General features: G+C 38.1%; 1 protein-coding gene and 1 long non-coding RNA gene across 4 annotated transcripts in view; both read right to left on the bottom strand.

Moving 5' to 3' along the window:
* LOC147841011 (uncharacterized) overlaps positions 1 to 24145 on the bottom strand; it is a 51343-nt gene that overhangs the window by 13295 nt on the left and 13903 nt on the right. The gene's annotated exons all lie outside the window — the stretch shown is intronic.
* gabrg1 (gamma-aminobutyric acid type A receptor subunit gamma1) overlaps positions 1 to 24145 on the bottom strand; it is a 67747-nt gene that overhangs the window by 42587 nt on the left and 1015 nt on the right. For all 3 annotated transcript variants that reach the window (XR_015505768.1, XM_087279073.1, XM_087279072.1), the window contains exons 2-6: positions 18463 to 18623; positions 10957 to 11024; positions 10541 to 10761; positions 6788 to 6870; positions 6295 to 6432 (exon numbers count right to left, since the gene is read on the bottom strand). Coding sequence is in view for 2 of the 3 variants with exons in the window: in XM_087279073.1 (XP_087135199.1) it covers positions 6295 to 6432; positions 6788 to 6870; positions 10541 to 10761; positions 10957 to 11024; positions 18463 to 18623 (671 nt within the window). In the remaining variant the exon portion in view is untranslated. The remainder of the gene's footprint in view (positions 1 to 6294; positions 6433 to 6787; positions 6871 to 10540; positions 10762 to 10956; positions 11025 to 18462; positions 18624 to 24145) is intronic.

The raw sequence follows: 24145 nt of genomic DNA, 5'->3' as shown, positions 1-24145 counted from the left end.
CTAAAATTATAACAATAATTTGAATTAATAATTATAATAATTGCTAATGTATTGTTATTATTTTTAGGATTCTGCCACTCTGTCTTGTTAATTCTTGCAGAATTGTAATTTCGTGGCAGAGTCCAGACACTAGTCCTGCCTTGTCTAGTATGTTGTGCTCAGCATGAGGTTACTGGGGTTGAGCACTCACATTTCATTTCATAAGCCCCTTTCACACATACAGACCTTTCCGGAAAATTACCGGCAATTTTCTGGAAAGGTATGTATGTGTGAACAGGCCATTTTTGAAAATACCGGTAAATTCGTTCTGGCAATTTCGTTACGGAAAGAGAAGTTGTAACATTACGGGTAATTTGCTGACATGCTGCGCTGTGTGAAAGCAGATGGAAGACTGCCGGAAGGAGCGTGAGACGTCTGCTTTAGCCAATCAGAACACTCAGACGCATTCACGTCCGCGCAGTTTATGAAAATAGAAGCCTTTGAATATTTTTACAGACAGATATAGCTGCTAGATGTTAGTCAGATAATATTTTTGTTCCTCCCTTAAAGCCAACTGTGTAAAAAAATTGACGACAAAATGCTTACGATAAGCTGTTTGGTGACCTTCAAGCACTCACCCGTGTGCACATGAAGCAGCTGGTCAGCGCCAGCACACACACATATTATATACATCTCGACGTACGAAAGTGTTCCTCCATATGTTTTCATCGAAGTTGTTCACAATAGTTATCTATCCACAGAGTTTGTATGTAGTCAAATGTTTACAAATACAAGTGCAGCATTTTAGAGCTCATTTCTGGTTAATGTTGTTAGAATTTCCCAAAAAATAGGTCTTTTCCCAAAAAATTCTGGAACGTCCTCGTCTGTGTGAACAGCAATTTTTAAAATTTATCGGTAAAGTCGTTCCGGATATTTACCGGTATCACTATGTGAAAGGGGCTTTAGTCTTTTGTATGAACGCCGTCTTGGCTGTGCTCAAGCAGTGTACCAAGGTCCAGGCGTGCTCAGGATGTGCACTCTCATCCTGGTGTATTTTGTGGTTCTGTTTGCGGCATAGTGTTTTCATTCTCAGCTCTCCAGTATAGTTGGTTTCAGTTAGAGCTGGGATCAGAACATGATTGTCGCATGTGTGAGTGCATGGTAAGTGTTTTATTTATCCTGTACTCTTGTCTTCCGTTCTGTCTGTGTTGCCATTGTTTGTTGCACGTGGCCTGTGTTTACTCTTGGCAACATGCTGTTGTGTTTCATGTGAACATGCGGTTAGTGGGTTCACTCATTGGCTGTGTTCTAATCCTGTTTTACCATGAGCACATGGCTTTTGTTGTTTCTTTGTGTCATGTGCTCCTGTTTATTGTTTAGACCCAACCTCCTTGTTAACCCATTATCAGTTTATTCAGTTCACCTGTTTGTTTGTTAATTATTTCTCCTTTATAGCTCTCTCATGTCTGCTGTCCTGCAGTTCATCGTCGTTCATCATACAGTGCTCAGCATATATAAGTACACGACTTACAAATCTATCTTTTAAATTCATATTTTTAATAGAAAGCTATAAAATATTTTATTTGTGCATATACTGTACATTAGATTAGTCAGTACTGAAGATAAATCTGGAGTTTATCTAACAAAATAACTCACTATAATGGCCCAAAAACTAATAAACCCAAATGTATATGTTTTAGAAAAATAATAAATACAAATTTAAAAAAGAGGAAAAATCAAGAGAATCAGAAGATGGAAAAATATAGTTTTATAAATTTAGAAATTTTGTAGGTTGTAATTTGTTTTTGAAATATTTTGTTTAAATTTAATTGTATTATCTTTCAATTTCTAAATATGTGTTGTGACTAAAATAATATTTTAATAAATATATCTGTTTTGTTTAAATGCACCCAAATCCATTGCCTAAATTCACTGAGAAATGGATACAAATGTTCATTTTCACAATGGGGTGTACTCAATTATGCTGAGCACTGTACGTCATCTGTTGCGCTAGTATTGTCATGGCTTGTCTTGATCATTTCTGTCCTGTCCTGCCAGCCCAGTTAAGTTTGTGTTTTGTCTTTTAGTTAATGTTTTTACCCATCCGGTTGTTTTTGTTGTCTTTTTTATTTTATAGATAAAAAATCCATAATTCTACTACAATTCAGTCCTCTCTCCTTTACCCACCTACAAACGTGACAAATATGGAAAAAATATATTATTGATGGATAATTATTCATAGCATAATAATAGATTTCTTCAAAAAATCTACTAACATCAATAACAACATCATAAAAATAACATTGGTTTATGGTTGTAATTGTTGTTGTAAATTACTGAAATGTAATAATTAGGGATGTCCTGATCAGGTTTTTTTGATAGTCATTTGATTTTGAGTATCTACCGATACCGAAACCCAATCCGATACTTGCATAATACATTAAAAAACTTCAAATAGAGGTCCTACGTGCTCCATAAGCATGAGAAATCCAGGGTTCTCTACAAAATCAAATGATGCATTTTTTGTCTTTTCTTCAAACTCTATGTCACACCTGCTGCAGTGCCCTCTGGTGGTTTTCAAGGGCACCAGTTTTTGTTTTGGTTTTTGTGTTGTGTAGTCATGTGATCACTCCTTGTTTCCAGCTGTCCCTCATTGAATAATTAGTTCTCTCTTTATAAGCCCTGTTATGTTGTGTTTAGTTTGCCTTTGGATTTTTCAATGTTCTGTTTAGGTTTGTCGTGCTTTATTCGTGATCTGGTTCATCGTGTTTGGTTTGTTTGTTTGTTCACTTTGTTTAGTATCATTACTATGTTTTTGGATACCTGTTTAGTTTGTGTTTGATTCACTTTTGAGCTTAATTTTTGCACTTCATGTTTTCCTCGATTTTGGTACCTTGCCTGTCCCTTTGTCATTTTTTTGGGGATCTTTATTGTTTGACAATAAATGTGTTTTGCTGCACTTGGATCTTTCCCTTGTTTTTTGTGATACCCATTCGTGACATAATCCAAAGGCCATTACCAAGATCCAGCAGCATTTTTTTTCCCTCTCGCTCTCTCTTTTGCCCCAGTTTTTCTCCCCTATTTTTGCTTTGTTTTTTTTGTCAAGTATGAGTCTCCGAATGGTTCCTCCAGTGACTGAAAGGGAGCGGTCACTTCGTCTTCAAGCATTGGTGGCTGAACGTCAGCAGGGTTGGGAGGTAGGAGCTTTTGCTCAGTCATTTTGGACTCTGGCTGTGGGACTGGGCTTATCGGACTATGAACTGATGACTATATTTAATCAATGTCTTGATTATCCTCTTTCTATTAAGGGGATGGATGAACTTGGGATCAATCAATTTTGGGAGTTTGTTGTCCACCTTAAAGTGAATAGTCTAAAGGTTAATTCTGTTCCCAAGATGACTTTAACTTCAGAAGCCCCACCTAAAGATACCATTGCCCCTGACTGTCTTTGCATGGCCTTAGAGCTTATTGACTCACTTCATGAAATTTTGGATAGTGTTGCGACTCGGCCTACAATTAATGTTTTTGAATCCCCCCCTAAGGGAACTTCTAGTCCTGAGACACCCTTCGAGTTTGTTTTTGCTCCAGGCCCACTTTCTAAAATGGCTGATGATTTGGAATTTTGTTTAAACAAAGCTCATACTTCTGAACCTTTTTGCAAGATGGACATTAATTTAGATTTCATGCCTAAGATTGTGGCCACTTTGCAGCAATTGCCAAAAATAGTCAAAAGCTCTGAGCTTCAGTGCCATACCACAGCTATCTTCAAACCAGTGCCTGAACCCTTGACTAGTTTTGAAACAACTTGTTCGGAGGATTCATCTTTAGAGTTGGGGGAATCCTTATTTTCAATTTTTTCTGACTTTGATTTTTCTGTTCTTATAGAACCAGTTTTTTCTATTACTTTGGAAACCTCATTTTTTGGTTTTCTTGAGTCCTTGTTTCCCAGTACCAGTGAGCCTTCGTCCACAAGCCCTGGTGAGCATTCACCTTTAAGTGCCGGCGGGTCTTTAAGCTCCAGTGGACCCTCGCCCTCAAGCATTGGTGGACCCTCACCTTCAAGCGCTGGCGGACCCTCACCTTCAAGCGCCGGCGGACCCTCGCCCTCAAGCGCCGGCGGACCCTCGCCCTCAAGCGCCGGCGGACCCTCGCCCTCAAGCGCCGGCGGACCCTTGCCCTCAAGCGCCGGCGGACCACCGCCCTCAAGCGCCGGCGGACCCCCGCCCTCAAGCGCCGGCGGACCCTCGCCCTCAAGCGCCGGCGGACCCTCGCCCTCAAGCGCCGGCGGACCCTCGCCCTCAAGCGCCGGCGGACCCTCGCCCTCAAGCGCCGGCGGACCCTCGCCCTCAAGCGCCGGCGGACCACCGCCCTCAAGCGCCGGCGGGCCCTCGCCCTCAAGCGCCGGCGGGCCCTCGCCCTCAAGCGTTGGCGGGCCCTCGCCCTCAAGCGTTGGCGGGCCCTCGCCCTCAAGCGCCGGCGGGCCCTCGCCCTCAAGCGCCGGCGGGCCCTCGCCCTCAAGCGCCGGCGGGCCCTCGCCCTCAAGCGCCGGCGGGCCCTCGCCCTCAAGCGCCGGCGGGCCCTCGCCCTCAAGCGCCGGCGGGCCCTCGCCCTCAAGCGCCGGCGGACCCACGCCCTCAAGCGCCGGCGGAACCTCGCCCTCAAGCGCTGGTGGACCCACGCTCTCAAATGCTGAGTCCTTGCCCACAAGTGGTGGCGGACCCTTGTTTTCGGGTGCTGGCAAACCAACATTCTCAAGAGCCAGTGGGTCCTTGCCTTTTACACCAGTTAATGCCCCATGGAGGAAAACGGACATCTCATCTGGACCCTCAGGATGGTCCTCTGTTCCACGTGGGGGGCTACCAAACCCACCAGTTTTAAATTGGTGGAACCACAACTGGCTAAAAGGGACCTTCTCCCCTATGGTACCACCATGGTGGTCCTATATTTGGGGATTGATATGTCGAGACTCTATCAATAACCAGTTCCTTAGACTCTACTTAAGTCCTTACAGACTCTCTTTGATTCCTTGTTTTGTGTTATAAGGATTTTTTTGTTTGGTTTGTAGTGTTGGTCTGTCCCACCATCCCTCCCCCGGTCTACCTCCGTTCCGCCTCCCTCCTAGATGGGTGTTTTTGGGAGTGTCTGGTAGCCACTCCTTAAAGGGGGGGTAATGTCACACCTGCTGCAGTGCCCTCTGGTGGTTTTCAAGGGCACCAGTTTTTGTTTTGGTTTTTGTGTTGTGTAGTCATGTGATCACTCCTTGTTTCCAGCTGTCCCTCATTGAATAATTAGTTCTCTCTTTATAAGCCCTGTTATGTTGTGTTTAGTTTGCCTTTGGATTTTTCAATGTTCTGTTTAGGTTTGTCGTGCTTTATTCGTGATCTGGTTCATCGTGTTTGGTTTGTTTGTTTGTTCACTTTGTTTAGTATCATTACTATGTTTTTGGATACCTGTTTAGTTTGTGTTTGATTCACTTTTGAGCTTAATTTTTGCACTTCATGTTTTCCTCGATTTTGGTACCTTGCCTGTCCCTTTGTCATTTTTTTGGGGATCTTTATTGTTTGACAATAAATGTGTTTTGCTGCACTTGGATCTTTCCCTTGTTTTTTGTGATACCCATTCGTGACACTCTACTGCAGTGTGAGCTGACTCGTCTTTGGTTGGGTTGCCTGGGTAAACTCGCTGTTTTGGGTCGGATTAAGGTGCCTTATCAGGTTTGTTGTTTTAAATGTTTTTCTTTCCACCTCCTTTCCTTGCAATCCCAAGTTTGCATATCTCACAGTAAGCTATGGCAATGTTGTCGTCATCAAGTTTATAATACCTCTAGACCACAGACATACTCGCGCTTTCCGCGTCTATATGCTTACTTTGCCGGCATTTAACCAATAGCATCTCTGCAACAAAGTGATGTCATGCCGCATGTGTTGATGTTTCTGTGTAAAGTCCAGAATGAGGTCTAACTCTGTGCCATCATATTTCTATAGATGTGTTAAAAAATAATGAGAATAAATATCCGAGTCGGAAACTGTGTGATCAGGCACAGTTTCCGATCACATGGTCGGATCAGGAAATCCCTAGTAATATTGTTGCTACGTTAGTAATGATACAAAATTATTACAACACAAATTATTAATATAATTTATTATCAATCAATATTAATAGATTTTATAATTTGATTATTACTTACTAAAAAATAAATTAAATTTATTAAATTAAATTAATTAAATTAAAATTGTTAAAAATAAATTAACAGCTACAATAAATTTATTATTCATTAATAATTAAGAAATAATAATTGTTTTGTTTTTTTCATACCAGACTGAGTGTTTGCCACATCAGAAGAGTTTCTTAAGCCCACAAAGGCAAACTGGTAAAGCCTCCAGTACCGCTGGTCTGCAACCTCAACAGAACGACGCTGCCATCTATACTGGATCTCATTCTTTGGATACCCATCTGCAAACGGAAAAAAACACATCCACCACATTACATGTGACCTTTCAGTTCGGTATGTAGAGTCAGTGACAAAAGTACAATGATGGCAGAATGGCACTGTTTGACTAAAGCACAGCATGCCCTTCCCATGCCCACAGTCAATGATGACACATGAGAAGCTCATAACGGATGGAGGAGACAGCGGATGGAGACGAAGGATGAGAATCTGCCCTCACACATTGCAAGGTTGGAAGATGGTGGTAAGTGCAGACCTGCTGCAATGTTAAGGTTTGGTTGGCCAGTATTGGCAAGGCATGGTTGGCAATGCGAGGGGTTTGGCTGCATTTAGGACAGGACATAAGAAGTCAACACCTACAGCTCGAAAACTCCAGAGGGCACGAATGTTCGTCCATTGGAAAGTTATGCAGCTTAAGGTAGCATTCCGCATTAATAGTCAACCTGACAGAAAAGAATAATAGACAATAGCAAAACAAAAAATGGTTGATTGTGACATTTAAGAGGAAGTGCATTTGTGCAGGCTTTCATTTTTTTACTGTGATACTAAAGATTAAACCCTGAGTCTAATTTAAAGGGATAGCTCACCCAAAAATGAAGATTTACTTATTCACTCAACCTTTATGAGTTATTTTTTCAGCACAAAAGACAGTATTTTTTGAGAATTTTGGAAACCAGCTGGAAGTCAACAATTGGTTACCAACATTCTTTAAAATATTGAGTTTTGTGTTCAACCAAAAAAGAAACTCATACAGGGTTAGAGGAATTGATGGTTAGTAAATTACATAAAATGTATTATGAACAATGAATGAACAATCCCTTTAACAGTACCTGACATTAATATGTGAATCAGATGTAATGGCCTCAACAGACAGCAAGTGTAACTCCATACAAAAGCAAATGCTACAGGACAGGAATAAAAGGACACAAAAAACACTCAACTTTTGAAGAGATAGTTACCCAAAACTGAAAATTTGCTGTTAACATATTCACCCTCAGGCCACCTAATATGTAAGAGATTGTTTTTCTTCAGAAGGACATTTTAAAAAATAGTTTTTAGCTCAACATGGTCCTTTGTGAATCACAAGATGCAACTCAACAGCTACTTTTAGAGAGAAAATGACAATACTAGGGTGTCTTACAAAGTTAAAATGATCATTAATATTATTACATCAACAGCCTTAGCAAACAGTTCTGAGCATGTTCAAAATAAGCACAAAAGAACAGCGACAACACATCCAAGAGGTCACAAAAGACCAAACAAAAAAATACAAATAACTACAAGCCTCACTTGCCTCAGTCAACCCAGCCTCATTACCGTACCCAGGTCTTCATTTGTGGGCACAGTGAAATACGTAACTTGAGGTATGTCTGCTCGCAGTTTTTGTTTTTGCAAATCCTCCAGAGGCCGCTGTGTATGCTTTTTGATGATCTAAAATGTCTTTCGCATGTGCTCTTCTTGCATAAATCCACCAAAGCGCATAACATACACTTCAACCAACCAGGCCAGCTTGCTGTCGACTGACTGACTGACTGACCCACCCATCCCTGTCCCTTAAACTAACCCATAGTGTTTTCAAAAGCAATCCATAAAAAGAAAAGTAGTTGCGGCCATGTGATTTCACTACATGCACATTTTCAGTCTGTTGTTTACTTATTATAATAATTTTTTTTTTTTGCATTTGTTTTACCTGATTTGTATAACCATTCTTCACCAGACTCAAACCCCTTTGTCAGCTCTGTGTTCCAAGTCCATCTGAGAATGCGGTGAGCTACTGGGTAAACTGGTAGCAAAAAAGCCCAACCTAGGCTCATTCTGGAAACGTAGTTCCGTGGACTTTTCTGGAGATTGCGAAATACGTCCTAGGAGGTACATATTTGTGCAGTGTTTGTTTTCACGAATCCGCGAGAGGCCGCTGTGTGCTCTTTTTCGCATTTCGAACGCTTCTCACATGCGCCGTTCACGTCCACGCTATTCTCGTGTAAAGCCGCCATAGGCCGCTGTCGAGCGACCGTCTGTCCAACTGACTGAATGATTAAATGATTGACTGGGCAAATGGCCAATCGGCCGATTTGATTACCAATTGAGCCACTCGCCTGCCCTTCCGCTCGCTTCTCTAAACCCAAGCAACAATTTACAAAAGCCGTCCAGAAAAATAAAAGCTCTCGTCAGATTTTGCCAGCGTTTTTACATTTCACCACATTCCCACCCTGTTATGAACTCGTTCATTTTATTTTTTTGGATTCTGTTTTTGTCTTGACTGATTTCTGGAACCGCTCTACCTCGGACTCAAACCTGGTCGTCGCTGTCATCGCGGTCAGCTCCTCTCCCGGTTTTCCGCTCCGCTGACGTACGCGACGTGCTAACCGGACAAACTGGTTAAGGCGGGAAAGCCCTCCACACGGAGGTGAGCTGTCAGCCAGCAAGCGCAAAGAGGAGCGGTATCAAAATGCCCCTTAGCGTTTACTTGAAAAAATTAAATGCAGCCACACATACCTCCGGCCACGTAAATCGCGGTCCCCAGAAACATCCGCAGGACTACGTTTTCAGAATGAGCTTGGGTTGGAAAAGCCATCCATACCAAGGTAAACATTCGGCTGATAGGCTAAATAGAACAGAAGCCATCTGCAGCGTCAGACTGCCCCATAGCATTCATTTTAAAGACGAAACGCAGCCATTGTTACCTCTGGCTACTCTGGCTACTCTGGCAAATTTGTGATCTCCAGAAATGTAGACAGGGGTACATATCCACAATGAGCCTGTGTTAAGGTGAGTGTTCATGACCACCATAAGAAAATGGTTCCCATTAAGACAAAGCAAAAAGAACATAAAGGCTACTCTCTGTTTTGCCAGAAAACAACATAATAACCCGCAAGACTTTTGGTAAAATTCTCGAAATACTCAACGAGTCAAAATTGTAGCCTTTTGTAAGGTGTTTGTGTGGCGTAAAAGTAAAATATGATGGTGGAAGTGTAATGGTCTCGAGCTAATGGTTTGGCTGCTTCAAGAACTGGAAGACTTGCTGTGATAAATAGAATCATGAATTCTGCTGTGTAACAAAATATCTTGAATGAGAATATCTGGCCATCTGTTAGTGACCTCAAGCTGAAGCGAACATGGGTTCTGCGGCAGGACATTGATCCAAAGGACACCCACAAGTCCACTTCCGAATGGCTGAAGAAAAACAAAATGAAGACTCTGGAGTGGCCCAGTACTGATTTCAATTGAGATGCCGTGGCATGAGATTAAAAGGGAGGATCATGCTTGAAAATGCTCCAATGTGGTTCAATTACAATAGTTCTGCAGAGATCGATGGGCCAAAATTTCTTCACAACACTGAAGATGATTGAGTGAGGTCAGGGGCTCCTGAAGTCTCAATTAAAAGGTCAAAAGAGAGTCTTTCTCAAGAAATATTGGTTATAAAAAACATGCTTTTGTAAGCATCCACATATATAAATCAACAATTTTAAAAAGAAAGCAAAATACAATTAGCGGTAGGTCATAAGTAACATAATGCGCAATTCAGAGCAGTCCAATGTGAGAAATGGCATTTATGTACTCCCTCAGCTGCCTACACATTTGTTTCATTGTGGTGTTTGACACTTCCACTATTCACAACTCTAACTATCTCTTTTCTAATCAAACAGAACAGCTTTGTGGTGGACTGGAGTGAAATGATTGCATGCTTCTCTGTTCAATCCTCTTTGAAAACTTTCTACTTTCTTTTTTCTACTTTTACCAACTTTTTTTCTTCTAGAGACTGACATCATCATCCATCCAATGCTTTTTTGGGAGAAGAAATTCTCCTTTTTTTATTCATCCAGGATAATCACAAGTGATCTTTCTGATGAAACATACGACACACACATCCTTCCTTCTCATTGTAGACAAACAGCATCAGCTCATATGTCAAACATTTTGACTCTCTAAGTGCTGCTAACCACTCATTTGCATTGTATGAACCACAGAGCACCAAAGATTTAGCTAAAAATTTTCTTTAACATTCTACTGATGAAAAAAAAGTCACCTACATCTTGTCTGTCCTGAGAGTAAATAAACAGCAAATTTTCATTTTTGTGTGAACTGTCCCTTTAATTTTAGTGATAGACGCACCTTAGAGTGTACATGACTCTTCCATTGCTCCAGAGCCGCAGAAGGCGATTGGGGGTGGTGATCCAGTGGGCGTCAGATTTACGTGAGTTGCGGAAAAACGTGTCAGGGATCCAGATTTTTCCGACCATGTTGCTGTTGAGCATGAGGAGTTTCATTGAGCTGTTGAATTTGAGTCTGCTGTCGTACCACGTCTGAGCAAAGAAGATGTCTATGGTGTACTCCTAAACAAACACACACACAACAGTGAGAGTTTTATCTGTAAAAGCCTTACAGTTGCTTTTTTAACCGTGAAATTATGAGATTATTGGCTGTGACAGTGGGTATAATAGTTGTGAAATGGATCTAAAGCGGTTGCTTACAGTGTCTGTTTTATTTACAGCTCTGAAAATAACATGTTATTGTCCATTTCTGCTCACCATGTTGATGGGGTCTACTGGGCCTATGCTGTTCACGTACACTGCCGTCTCAATCACCGTCGGTCTCACTAGAATATAGTTTCAAACGCAAATATATTTAAATGACATCACATACAATAACATGATCAAAGAATATACCTGTATGTATATGTATAAATACAGTGCTCAGCATAATTTAGTACACCCCATTTTGAAAATGAATATTTTGATCCATTTCTTAGTAAATATGGGAAATACATATTGGTGCGTTTAAACAAAACACGTTTATTAAAACGATATATCTATTAAAATTATATTTTAGTCACAGAACATTTTTAGAAATGGGAAGCTAATACATTTAAATTCATGGAAAATATTGCAAAAAAACAAACACCAAAATTTCAACAATATCTTTTTTCTCTTGATTCTTCCTTTTTTTTTAAATTGTATTTAATATTTTCCCTAACATATAAATCTGGGCAACGAATGAAGTCTTTTCGAACCCTCATTGTAAGCTTTTTTGTTAGATAAACTCCAGCTTTGGCCTCAGTACTAAACTAATAAATATGCACAATTATAATGTTGTTAAGCTTCCTATAGAAAATATTAATTTAAATAAGAGATTTGTTGGGTGTTTACTCATAGATGCTGAGCACTGTATATGACAAAATAATACCAACATAAAAAACATCAATGTTATTACAATAATATACCAATATCAATTACAATAATATATATAATGCCAATATAATATATATTGGTACAATAACACATGAAACATACAGCACATATTCAGCTTAAAACAATGATCAAATTGTAGTATGCTTATAAAATCAAAACTGACTGTAATCAAAGTCTATAAAATACACAAGACATGTCACTCATATCTTTTTAAATTAGGTAAAGTGTAACGGTTAATATGGTGAATAAAGCTCTGCCTACTAGATCGGGAGCCAATCATCGATCACTATATGGCGAATAAAGCCTGCCTTTTAGTTCAGGAGCCAATCATTGATTGCTACAGACTGACGATTGTCCAGGTGAGGGGCTTAGACCAGACATGAGTTTCTGCAGATTTTGTGTGGTCTAGATGTATAGAAATTAAACTAAATAGACAATTCAACAATTGACAACTGACAAATAGACAATTCAACAATTCATAATATGAAATTCAATGGTAAACTTGGCATGCAGTTTTGGAAAATTTGATGTTTTCCGATTTGAGCATACTGACCGAGAGGTGTTTCAAAGATGGCCACCGAGTGAAATTACTTGTCTTAAAGGGACTTTGACTTTGTTTAATTCTTATAATGCATTTAAAATATATAGATTTTTGCATTCTGCTTCTGTGTTTGGACTCAGAATTAACTTCAATCAGCAACATTTATATAATAAGTCAATGTGAGAATGTCATAAATGTAACCATGTTTTACCACGTTATTACTCTTTTTAACCGTTTTTGTCTATTTGAAAATTAAGAAATTCTTTAATATTTGAAGTTGCATTTGAATCACATCAAAAACAACATGAGAATGTGCATGCATGTGTATGCATATTTTTCCAGATATTTATGAGAAATCTTCAATATAATTTTATCATTGTGTCAAATTTGCATATAATTTAAATGTTATTGTATATATTATGTTAACACCCACTCATGAAAATTCCAAATTTGTAAAACTTACTCATGGAAAATTAACAGAACAACAAAAATATTAGTCAGAAATGGTACTGAATACTAAACCAAAAAAATAAGATACTGATATTGTTTTATACTTAGTGTTGAAGTCAGAAATATTAGCCCTCCTGAATGTTGAGTCCCGTTGTATATTTTTTCCTTAATTTCTGTTTAATGGAAATATTTTTTAACACATTTCTAAACATAATAGTTTCAATAACTCATTTCTAATTACTGATTTCTTTTATCAATGCCATGATGACAGTAAATAATATTTGACCAGATATTTTTCAAGATACTAGTATTCAGCTTAAGGTGTCATTTAAAGGCTAGGTTAAGGCTAGGCAAGTTGAGGTAATCAGGCAAATTACTGTATAATGGTGGTTTGTTCTGTAGACAATCAAAATATGCTTTAGGGGGGGTAATAATAATTACACTAAAATAGTTTTAAAAATTTAAAAACTCATTTTATTCAAGCAAATATATATATATATATATATATATATATATATATATATATATATATATATATATATATATATATATATATATATATATATATATATATGAAAGATAATAATTATTTCACAAGAGGGCTAATAATTCTGACTTAAAATGTATTTAAATGTTAACTTTGTGAGCAAACTTACACTGCTACAATGCTACAGCTGACAAAAGGCATATCAACAAAACGTATTCCCAAATTTGGGTTAAAAATGCATTTTACAACTGTTTTAACACTAACATAACATCACTGATAATTTAACAAGTATTTGTGATGCTTAAATATGCCCTGTATATGCACAGAATCATGATGACCCAAAAAGGAGCATTTCAAATATTCCCACCCCCCAAACGTTTCCTTTATTCTCCACTTTTAGACATTAGTATGCATCTCTACCTACACAAAACAGACCGAATGTGTTCATGCAATTTTCTGTCGTAAATGTTTGATCTGTGCATGTCAATCCAAAGGAAAATTGTATTTTGTCTTTGTACTTTTTCTCTCAAATGTTTTTTTCTTGCCTTTCTCCATCTGCATCATTTTTGTGTAGACTATTGAAGAATGTTTACCAATAACCAGACAGACATTTCTTAGAAAACCCACATTCAGTCTGGCTCCATTCTAGCACGTAAACATCCAATCAGTTCCCAATCAGTGGATAAAATCACATTTTCTCGCTGGATATCCTGTTTCACTCAGAAACGCGCCACATTACGAATGTGAAATGAGCTGAAAATGCAATTCAGGCTTCCTATAACAGCCACACAAATTACTCAAAGCTGCCTGAATCCTCATCCTTGAGCTCTCAGAAATATTTCTGTCGCAGAAAATCCAGTCACCGGCAGATGACAAATCGCACAAACTCGGCTAGTTCAGCCACAATACTTCAGCATTGCTGTGATGAACTCAGTTCTCCTCACACTTACACTCTCTCCCTGTTTCTCAGACACATGAAACGCAGATAAAGAAGGGCGATCAATAGTGATTTGGGTCTATTGTACAAGAACACCACTGAGATAAATCCTCTTAAATAACTGAACTCTAGTCAGCAACACTTCCTCAACACCAATGCAGGGAAAATAAAGAGACCTACAGTATACCGTTCATGCATAGAGAAAAAATCAGCAAAATACAAAAGCAGAGCGCTTCTTTGTTTAATATACTGCAATATTAACACAAAAATGATGATTGGAGAGAAACATGAACTGCTCCGAGTGTTTAATTGCCACAGTGTGCTCCTCTTCACGTGACTTCCTAATAATGGTGCTATTATCTCATAATTATTATTTTGCAGTCACCTGTAGGCTGGGTTTGAGGGTCATGAACACACCTAGACAGAATCTGCAGGGTATTTTCCTGATTTGTGGACACAGATACTGCGTTGATGAAAAATTCATATGATTTACAACATATATTCAGCATGCACTTCCAGAATATTTGCTGTTGTAATACTTTTATAAATGCAAAACTGAATATAGCTGCTCAATATACATTATTACAGTGAATGTTTCACTGCCGCAAAGGAAAATGTGTTTATCTTCATCTTATTTAATCATGTAAATTATTAACTCACCCCAAAATGAATACATTGTCACCTTCATGTTGTTTCATACTCATAAGACTCCTAGAAACCCAAATGAAGATATTTCTAATCAAATAACATGCTTGGTTGATGTGTGAAAACCAATGAGGTTCATTCGTGGCTGTTACATGGCATATTTGAGTTTCCACAGGAACCAGTTTGTTCTCATGCAACAAGCATGTTTGAGCTTCTGTTTGTTCAATGATGAATGTTCATATTAGATGCACTGAAATGAAAACTCAGGGCCAAAACCGAAATCACAAATTTTGGATGCACTTGGCCGAAAACCAAAACTGATCATTTAAACCATTGTTTTAAAAAGAGAAGCCAATACAATTAACACATTTTACGTGAACAAGTAGAGAGTGTCAGTTTACCAGCATTGTCATTGCAGCGCAGTTGAGCTATTGGAAGCAGCAGGAACAAGTATACAACTTAGAAATAATGGGCCCTAACACCTGGCGCAAAAGGGGCGCAAGTCGTGTTTGACACGATTTGTTGCTATTTTCAGACCAGCGCAACCCTAATTTTTACATTTGGCGGCACACTGATTAAACAGCAAATCTATTTGCACCACTTTGTGGAATCATGAATGTGCCGGTCCGTAAAGGAGGCGTGTTAAGGTGCATTGTTGGTGCATTGCTATTATGAAGAAGAACTGAATTAGATCGCACCATTAACCAACTAAAAGTTGGTCTGAAGTCCAGTGCAGAGCGCGTTAGTTATGCTGGTCCAAACGCGTACACATTGCTTAATACACACAGGATGTACAGCAATACACAAATATCTTTAAATATGAAAAAAAATTAAGGTTTAAAATGTTACAAAAATGATTTTATAATAATAGTATAATTATAATTAAAAACCACTACCTCCATGCCTTCTTCACCTCGGAGTGCTTTTTTCAGTTTATTTATACATATTTATATTTTTAATAAAAACAAGTTTAGATTTGTCCATCTGTCGGGTTTTGGGGATGTATACTTCACCATATGGGACATAAGAACAGGATGTGTGTTTGGATATTACTCAGTTTTTTTTTTCCACACTTTGTTATTATTGTTCATTTATTCGTTTGCTGGAAATTAGAACTGAATTTAGAAATTGTTTTAAAACAAATCTTTGTGCTTAGCCAACTATATTAAAGAGCCCATATTATGGGTTTTTGAAAATTCCCCTCCATGTAGTGTGTAACACAGCTCTAAGTGAAGTGAAGTATCCAGCTAAGGCTTAAATCTGTAAGAGTACAGTGTTTAAAACGGTTGATTCATCTATAAAAGAGTCGACTCATAGTACTTCAAACGAGTCGCCTTGATACTGAGTCATTAGGTGTTTCGCCATGACGCACGAGCGAAACCAAGTTATTCACGTGCACGCGCAAACCCGGGAGATTTCAATCCTGCGGCCCCGCCCTCTGACGCAGAAACCCAGACACACACACACACACACCCACAAACACAAACATGCCGGTCGATTGAAGTCACACTGCAGATGGATATTATATCGATTCTCTACCCAAAGATGAAACCTCAGCATTATAACCAAGCAGTTGGAAACTACTGGAAACTTCTGCAAACTACATGCTACAAAGAATACTTCATCTGCGTTTGTTAAAGGAAGGATCAGTAACTTACTGATGGACGTCAGGATGGGTTTCTTCCTCCATTTCTCAAGTGTAAGTACGTGCGATTAAAGTTGTTGCCTCGTTTACTCTAGCTTGCAACTGTATTTAGTTGTGATTTGTTACTTGTAACCGCGTGTACTGTCTCAGGTTAACTCGCTATATTCTTATATCGCGTGCAAAGTCACGTTAAAAACGCGACGCGTGCTGCTTTGTTTATAGAGCTCCGTGGACGAGGGTAGTGTGTGCGTGCGTGTGTGTGTGCGTGCGCTGTCGGTGTGTGTGTGTGTGTGCGCTGTCGATGTGTGTGTGTGTGTGCTGGAGGTGTGTGTGTGCGTGTTTTTGTGTGTGTGTGCGCGCGCGCAAGGACGAGGGCAATATGTGTGTGTTTGTGTGTGTGTCTGTGAAAAGAGCAGAGTGAGACAAGCTAGAAGATCTCCTCGACAGTTTTTGGAGTTTTTGTTCAATAAAATAGTTAGTCGTCTGTATTTTCAAGTCCATCGACTGTATTTACACTAACCCACTGGCAGCTAAAATCCACATCTACACTATCGAGCGTGTATGAACTGTGATTACTTTTATATTGCTAGTTAGCTGTTGGGCATTTCACTCTCTGACTGAAGGCAGTCAACCAATCCCAACAGACTGTCATCGGTCCAATCAGCGCAGATTAGCTTTGCGCTAAGAAGGGGTTTGGGAACAAATTAATCACTGGACGATTCATATGGGAGTCGCTGGAATAATTAGGTTAAAATAAATGCAGATTATAAGACCATGAAAGTGTTTTTTTGACCCTGCATGCATATTAGACTGTTGCTGGAGACCCTTAAAACCAAGATATGACCCTATTTCATGTATAATATGGGCTCTTTAAATATGTAAGCCAATGGATGTCTTCAGTGGAGTGAGTTTACACCGTTTCCTTAACCAAGAAATTAAAATAGTAAAGAGTAAAAGTAAAGAGGCTGAATGGAGGAGGCTCATTCTTTATCTTTGTGCTGCAGATGGTTTTCTCGCTAGTGAAGCGTTCAGTTTTTCCACTGATAAAGTCTGCCATGTAAATAGCAAATGCACCATGGCACGACTCAACTGACTCTTAAAGGGAATGGAAGATAGAACTCTAAATGGTTAAATGCACATCATGCTTAAACCATAACCATAACTCATTAAGAGAATAAACAGAACCCTGTTAGACCATGTGCTGGGGCGCAGAGTGTATTTTTCCATCCTTAAAATAGCAAAAGTGAATTCGGACACACCCTTAATGCTTTTGAGCCATGTGCTTTAGACTTTGCATCTAGATTGTTAAAATAAAGCTTTTAAAGTTTCCTGTGGGCAGTGTGGAGAACATGCATAGAAATCTGCAAAGGTACCTGTACATATGCAGAATATCAACAGAGCTGAAAATGTAGCTATTTTGACATTTGAATACAACATGCACACAAGCTAGTAGACAATATGCTCTGCTGCTCTTGCGCTTTGGTCAATCCATTGAAATGAATGGTTTTCCAAGTACATCACTTTTCACCTATTTTTGCCATCTAAAAAAAAGCTGTTTGTCGCAGAATTCATCTTTTTTCAGCTCATACTTTTTTCTTTTTTTAGGCAAAAATCTAAAATGCCATTTTTAGAATTTTTGACGTCAAAATGTTGTTGCATCTTTAGTTTAGATGCAAATTACAGTCATCATTTGTTAATGTAAAGTGAAGTTTTTTTGTGAGTAAAATATATTCAAATATCTTCACTTGTGTTCCAAAAATGAGCAAAACTCATAATATAACAAAAATACTACACAAGTCAATGGCTGTTTTTTCATAAACATATGACCCTTTGTGTTCAACACAAGAAAGGAACTCAAACAGATGACAGAATTCTCATTTTTAGGTGATCTATCCCTTTAAGGTTTTGGAACAACATGATGGAAAATGTAATAACGTCTTTAAAAAAGTTTGTTTTTCCTTTTTCTTTTTTTCCATAGACTTTTTAAAACAGATTTTAGTGTGTGTGTGTGTGTGTGTGTGTGTGTGTGTGTGTGTGTGTGTGTGTGTGTGTGTGTGTGTGTGTGTGTGTGTGTGTGTGTGTGTGTGTGTGTGTGTGTGTGTGTGTGTGTGTGCATGCAACCTTTTCCGAAAGTGAGTTACCTCCGATATCCGGTCTCAGTTTGTTGTCATAACCTTGCAGTAATTTGTTTAGGATAAGAGTGACGTCGCTCTCGTAGACCTTTGGTGATAAAACCCATGTTTTATTTATAGGGACGTCCTCATAATCTTCCTCCTCTGCTTTGCTTGGGCCAAATGCCATGCTGTCATAAACAGAGAACCAAAGAGAAGCAATATAAGCAGACAGACACTGGAAAGGTAAATAATGGAGCAATATTAGTCTTAAAATAGAATGAAGCCTGTTATATTAGGAGCGTACAATGCAAATATAACAGACCGAGGGAGAAAGAGGGAATTTGTTTGATGAGTTTTACAGGAAGGAACAGATAAAAGAAGTCATCAGTGAGTGTAAATGTATGGGAGACGGTGTTTTAAATGAGCGCAGAGCTGGAGATACAAAAAGGAGGTTCTAATAAAAGAATGCGGTGATTAATGAAGATGTGTTCTGGCAGTGGAGGGAGAGAACAGCTGAAGGTGAGGGGTTTAAATTATCACCCACAACTCTCTCTCTCTCTCTCTCTCTCTCTCTTACTTGCTGTCCTGCGGTATATGGTGTAAGAGCTACTAAATTTATTCTCTGGAGCATTATCTGTAGGAACAGACCTATCGTGTAACATTTCTAACTGAGATTTGCGCCTTTCCCCTGGACAGGGAGAGTCTAGACTGAGTCTCCTCTGATGTCACTACTTCAGACTTTTGCTTTGAAGAAATGAAGGTGATGTGCATCAAAGCTACTGGCCAAATAAAAACAGCACAAACAAAAATCCATCAAGATGTTTCAACCAACGTATGGTTTAAAATAGGTGCGCACAATATGTCGCTTCAGCATTGATATTGCAATGTGTGCATTATCAATAGTCAAAATGCAGCATCTGCAATGTGGAGTAGGGATTATTATTGTTGATCAGCAATGAGGAATGTACAGTGTTTACATTACATTTGATTATTCAGTAGGGGCAGGAAAAAATAGCGATATGCATGAGATGGTGCTTCTTGTAATGGCGGATTGAGCATATATCAATGTTGCAATTTTAAGAAATTTCTGTGCAGTTAATAAAAGGAATGCATCCTTTAACATTTTGATACATTTTTCCCTCTTCATTCACAAATATCATGATATATTGTGGATAGTTTTCCTGTGATATATCGCTGATATCGTGATCTATTATAATCGGGGGCAAAATATCTAGATTATATTGTATTGTATGGTATTATTATACCTAAATATCTAACTATTATTTAACTTTTATCTTATTTTATTGTTGAAATATCTAATAAATTCCATGTGTGTTCAAAATAAAAGGTCAAGAGAGGGTTTTCTTTAATGTCGAAAATCTTATTAAATGCAAGTGAATAATTCGATACCAGAATTCTGGTATCCCTAATGCAATGCAAGAATTACATTCAGGAGGTGCGAAACAATTTTAAGCTTTTATATGCAGCTGATATTAACAGGTGTAGTTTAGTGGAGTGTAGTTTAGTTGTCACCTTCAATCATTCTCCAGTCATCCGTTGGCCGCACCCATACATACGTCCTCTTTTTCAATGAATTCTCTGCACAACTTTAAAAGCATAAGACTTCTCAACTGCACATATTCTGTGTTCAGTTTCAACCCATCCCTGCTCACAGGAGGTTTAATTTTAGACAATCAGGCCTTTGCATTTCTATCAGCTGCATCTACTTCTGCAAAACTGCTTCATTAGTATGCAAGGCATAATCACACTCAAGAGAAGAAATTTGGTTAATATATCACCTTTAGCAATACAAATACAAGTGTTAAATGTAAATAAAAAGAAAATGTATTATACAAAAATAATACAAAATATATTCCTTTTCCAATACTCTCTTATTTATTTATTCTTGCAATTTATATGATTCACTCCTCTACAAAATTATTTCAATCAATCTAAGGCAGAGATGACCAAACTAGGGCCTGCAGGCTAAAGTTGGCCCATGGTAAGATTTGATTTGGCCCGCCAACCCATCTGAGAAGAGAAGGAAAATGATGAGAATGTTAGGGCCAATGCCTTGAACAGAGCTCGTCATTTCTAATTTTAATATAACCTTATGTTTGTTTGTTTAATTGTTGCGATACAAAAAGCAAATGAAATGAAATGTTTCAAATATATGTTGTGCATGAATCAGTTTTTTGTTTTTTTTTAATGTAAGGATCCTCGATAAGCAAATCAAGTTTATTTAATGTATTCAGCATTGAACACCATTGTGTTAAAAGGGATTGGTTGTTTTTATTGTAAGAATTTCATAATAAAATGTAAAAAATATATATATATATATATTATTAATAGGATTACAGTATTTTTTCCAATTTATTTTTAAATATTAAGAAATTAGCATGGCAACTTGTAATAATGTAATCTAATGTAATACTTCGGTTTATTCAATTTTGGCCCACCACCATTGGTCAACTTTGGTTTTTGGCCCTTAATAAAAAAAAGCTTGGGCACCCCTGATCTAAGTTAACAAATTCATTCCAAATTGAGCTTTTAAAGTCATCTGCCGAAATCATAGTCATATAGCAATATAACTTGACATTACTTAAAACACCAAGTTTTGGCATCAAAACTTAAGCTGGTGTGTTTACTCATAACGAAAGCAAAAAAAAAAAAATTATGATATTTTAATTTCTCTGAACTTAACATTTTAATTTCTTTAAACAATTCACCATGTCTCTGACATCCGCACTGATTGGATTGGTCAATATATGTTACATGACACAAGGTGGTCATTTTGCTTGTAATGCTAAATTTTGCTGAAGTGCAGCAGGACAAAGGCACAACCCGAACCCTCTGACGAAAGAGAAAAGTTAAATTAGTAAGTACACTCTCAGAAATAAAGATATGTGAGCTGTCAATGGGGTGATACCTTTACAAAAGGTACACACTTGTACTTAAAAGGTCCATATTACTACCTCAAAGGTACATATTACTACCTAAAAAGTACAAAAATGTTCCCCTTAGAATCTGTAGGTACTAATATATACATCTGAGGTACCAATATGGACCCTTCAAATGTGTACCTTTTGAAAAGGTACCACCCCAGTGACAGCTTGTGTACCTTTATTTTTGAGAGTATAGATATTTGCCGCAGTGGTTAGCACTGTCACCTCACAGCAAGTAGGTCCCTGATTTGAGTCCGGGCTGGATCAGTTGGCATTTCTGTGTGGAGTTTGCATGTTCTCCCCGTGTTGGCGTGGGTTTCCTCCATGTGCTCTGGTTTCCCCCACAAGTCCAAACACATGTGGTATAGGTGAATTGGGTGAGCTAAATTGTACATAGTGTATGTGTGTATATCCTGGTCCTTTAGGTTGGGGGTTGAGCATTGGGCGAACAACCCACCTCATAAAAATTACAACATGGTTCGGGTAAATATCAACTTTGATATAAACAGCCCTGGGAGAAAGTAAAGAAAATAAAAGCTAAAAAAAGCTTCTTCTTTTTTTCAAGCCATTTTAAGTTATCTGTACTTAAACATTTAAGTTAATTCAACAAAGAAAACACATTTGGTCAAGTGAGTTGTCAATTTTTTATTACTCAAACGAACTGAGGGAATCATTTTCCTCAAATCATTTGAGTAGTCTCAACTTATTAGGGTTTACAGTGCAAAATAAAATATCGCAATGTCAGATTTTTCCAATATTGTGCAAGATAAAAATATACATAATTTTATTTTTCACTTAGGTGTCTTTAGTTTCTACATACTGTACCTAAAAAAAAAGATTAATTATTTAGGTATTCACAGTGTTCATATATTAAAAAACACTGCTATTAAACTTGAATTATGTACATAATTATGGGTCGTTCTGAATAATTCAAGCATTTACTGCTAAAATGTTTTGGTTTAGGAGAAATGGTTTGGTTAGTTTTGGAAGTTCTTGGTCTTTAGTCCCAGTAGACCTTAGTTCCCCTTAGTACTTGACTGTAACATTTTCTAGTCCTTTAATGAGTTTTTTTTTTTTTTAAATGTGCTTTTCTTTATATGTAACAGACAGTAAATTCAATAGATTTCTTGTATCTCCTTTTTTGCTGTGTGTCTTTCTTGTGGTGTACTGCAGGGTTTAATTTTCAGCCTGTTATTTTTTCTTTATGTACAGTACTCTCCCTTGGACTCCATTTTCAATAAATACAGCAATGCCCTTTCACTGTTATGCAGGCAACATCCAAATCTATATTTCTCCCTAAAGCCTAATAATAAGCGTGCTTAGAAGAACTCAAATTATGGCTGGCACATTGCTGGAATTATGCTGTTCAAGGGGAATGGGAAGAGGGGGAACAGTTATGTCACTCATGTCGCAACAGCTAGAGGCTGTCTGTATTGGCGGCAACAAAGCATCCACTGCAAATCATTAGTCCTTTGTGTCAGTACATCTTATATTGAATGAAGCATCAGTTTACTGAGAGAGATTTGTTGACAGATAAAAATCTTTATATGATAAGTTATATTGTCCAGTGTAAACACAATGTTGGTGGTAAAGTTAACAGCGGTAATACAAATGTTAATAAAATGCAATAATTTCAGCCCAAAGTGTATGCAAATTGGATGTGTACATACAGTATAGGGATTAAGGAGCTGGCAGCTCTCTGCTATAGTTGCCCACTGTAGCTAAGCAGAGCTGCGCCTGGTCAATACCTGGATGGAAGACCACATGGGAAAGCTAGGTTGTTGCCAGAAGTGGTGTTAGTGAGTCCAGCAGGGGGCACTGAACCTGCGGTCTGTGTGGATCCTAATATCCCAGTATAGTGAAGGGAACTCGGTGAGCGCTGTCTCTCGGATGAGACGTAAAAATCAAGGTCCAAACTTTCTGTGGCCTCCTAACCTTCCATCATCCAGGTGGATGCTGCACAATGGTGGTGGATGAGGAGATTCCCTCCGATGTGTAAAGTGCTTTGAGTGTCCAGAAAAGTGCAATAAATTTAAGGAATTATTAATATTATAATTATTATTATTAAAGTGATTAAATTGTGAAGGTCTCAAGTTTTGGTTAGGATGATGAAGTAATGATAGGGTTGATAGTGTAACTATAAATTAAATTAGAACAAAATAGTCAAAAAACTCTTATATTAATATAATGTATAATATACAGTCGGTCCCAAAATTGCAATGTTGATTTTATTTCTGTTATTCTATAAAGTAAAACTATAAGAAATATCTATCTTTAGTGTTAATAAAGTGTATATGAGTTAATGAAGCAAATAAAAATTTATTAAAAACTTAAGATATTGAATTGAAGAGTAACCAGACAGACCATTTAATGTGAGAACCAAATCTGGGGTTTGTCGACAAACAAAGAAAACTCAGAGTGGTACATTCCCATACATATGCAAATAATGAAGGACAGAGGAATCAATATTGAAGAGTCCCTGTGGATGAGACCCAGGTGGGTGGACAGAATGTAGGTTATTGATCCCCGTAGGCAGAGCGCTGAGCAGTTAAAAAGCAGACTGTCAATGGAAAATACAGACAGCGTGTTTTCCTCAAATGCAGAATTTCACATTGTCTGGACACAACAGTAGCCTCTGTTTGACCTTTCTGGGCCTCAGGGATCAGCTGTAATAACTATAACAATTACACAGAAAAGAAATGAGGGCCTAAATAAAAGTATTTTGTCTGCAGATGAGACGCTTTTGTTATTACCAGCCAGCATGA

The sequence above is a fragment of the Danio rerio genome, chromosome 13, assembly GCF_052040795.2.
Source record: "Danio rerio strain M-AB ecotype USA chromosome 13, GRCz13ab, whole genome shotgun sequence".
In the NCBI taxonomy this organism is placed as follows: Eukaryota; Metazoa; Chordata; class Actinopteri; order Cypriniformes; family Danionidae; genus Danio; species Danio rerio.
Note: the sequence above shows the minus strand (reverse complement) of the source record. Positions and strands in the feature narration are given on the sequence as shown.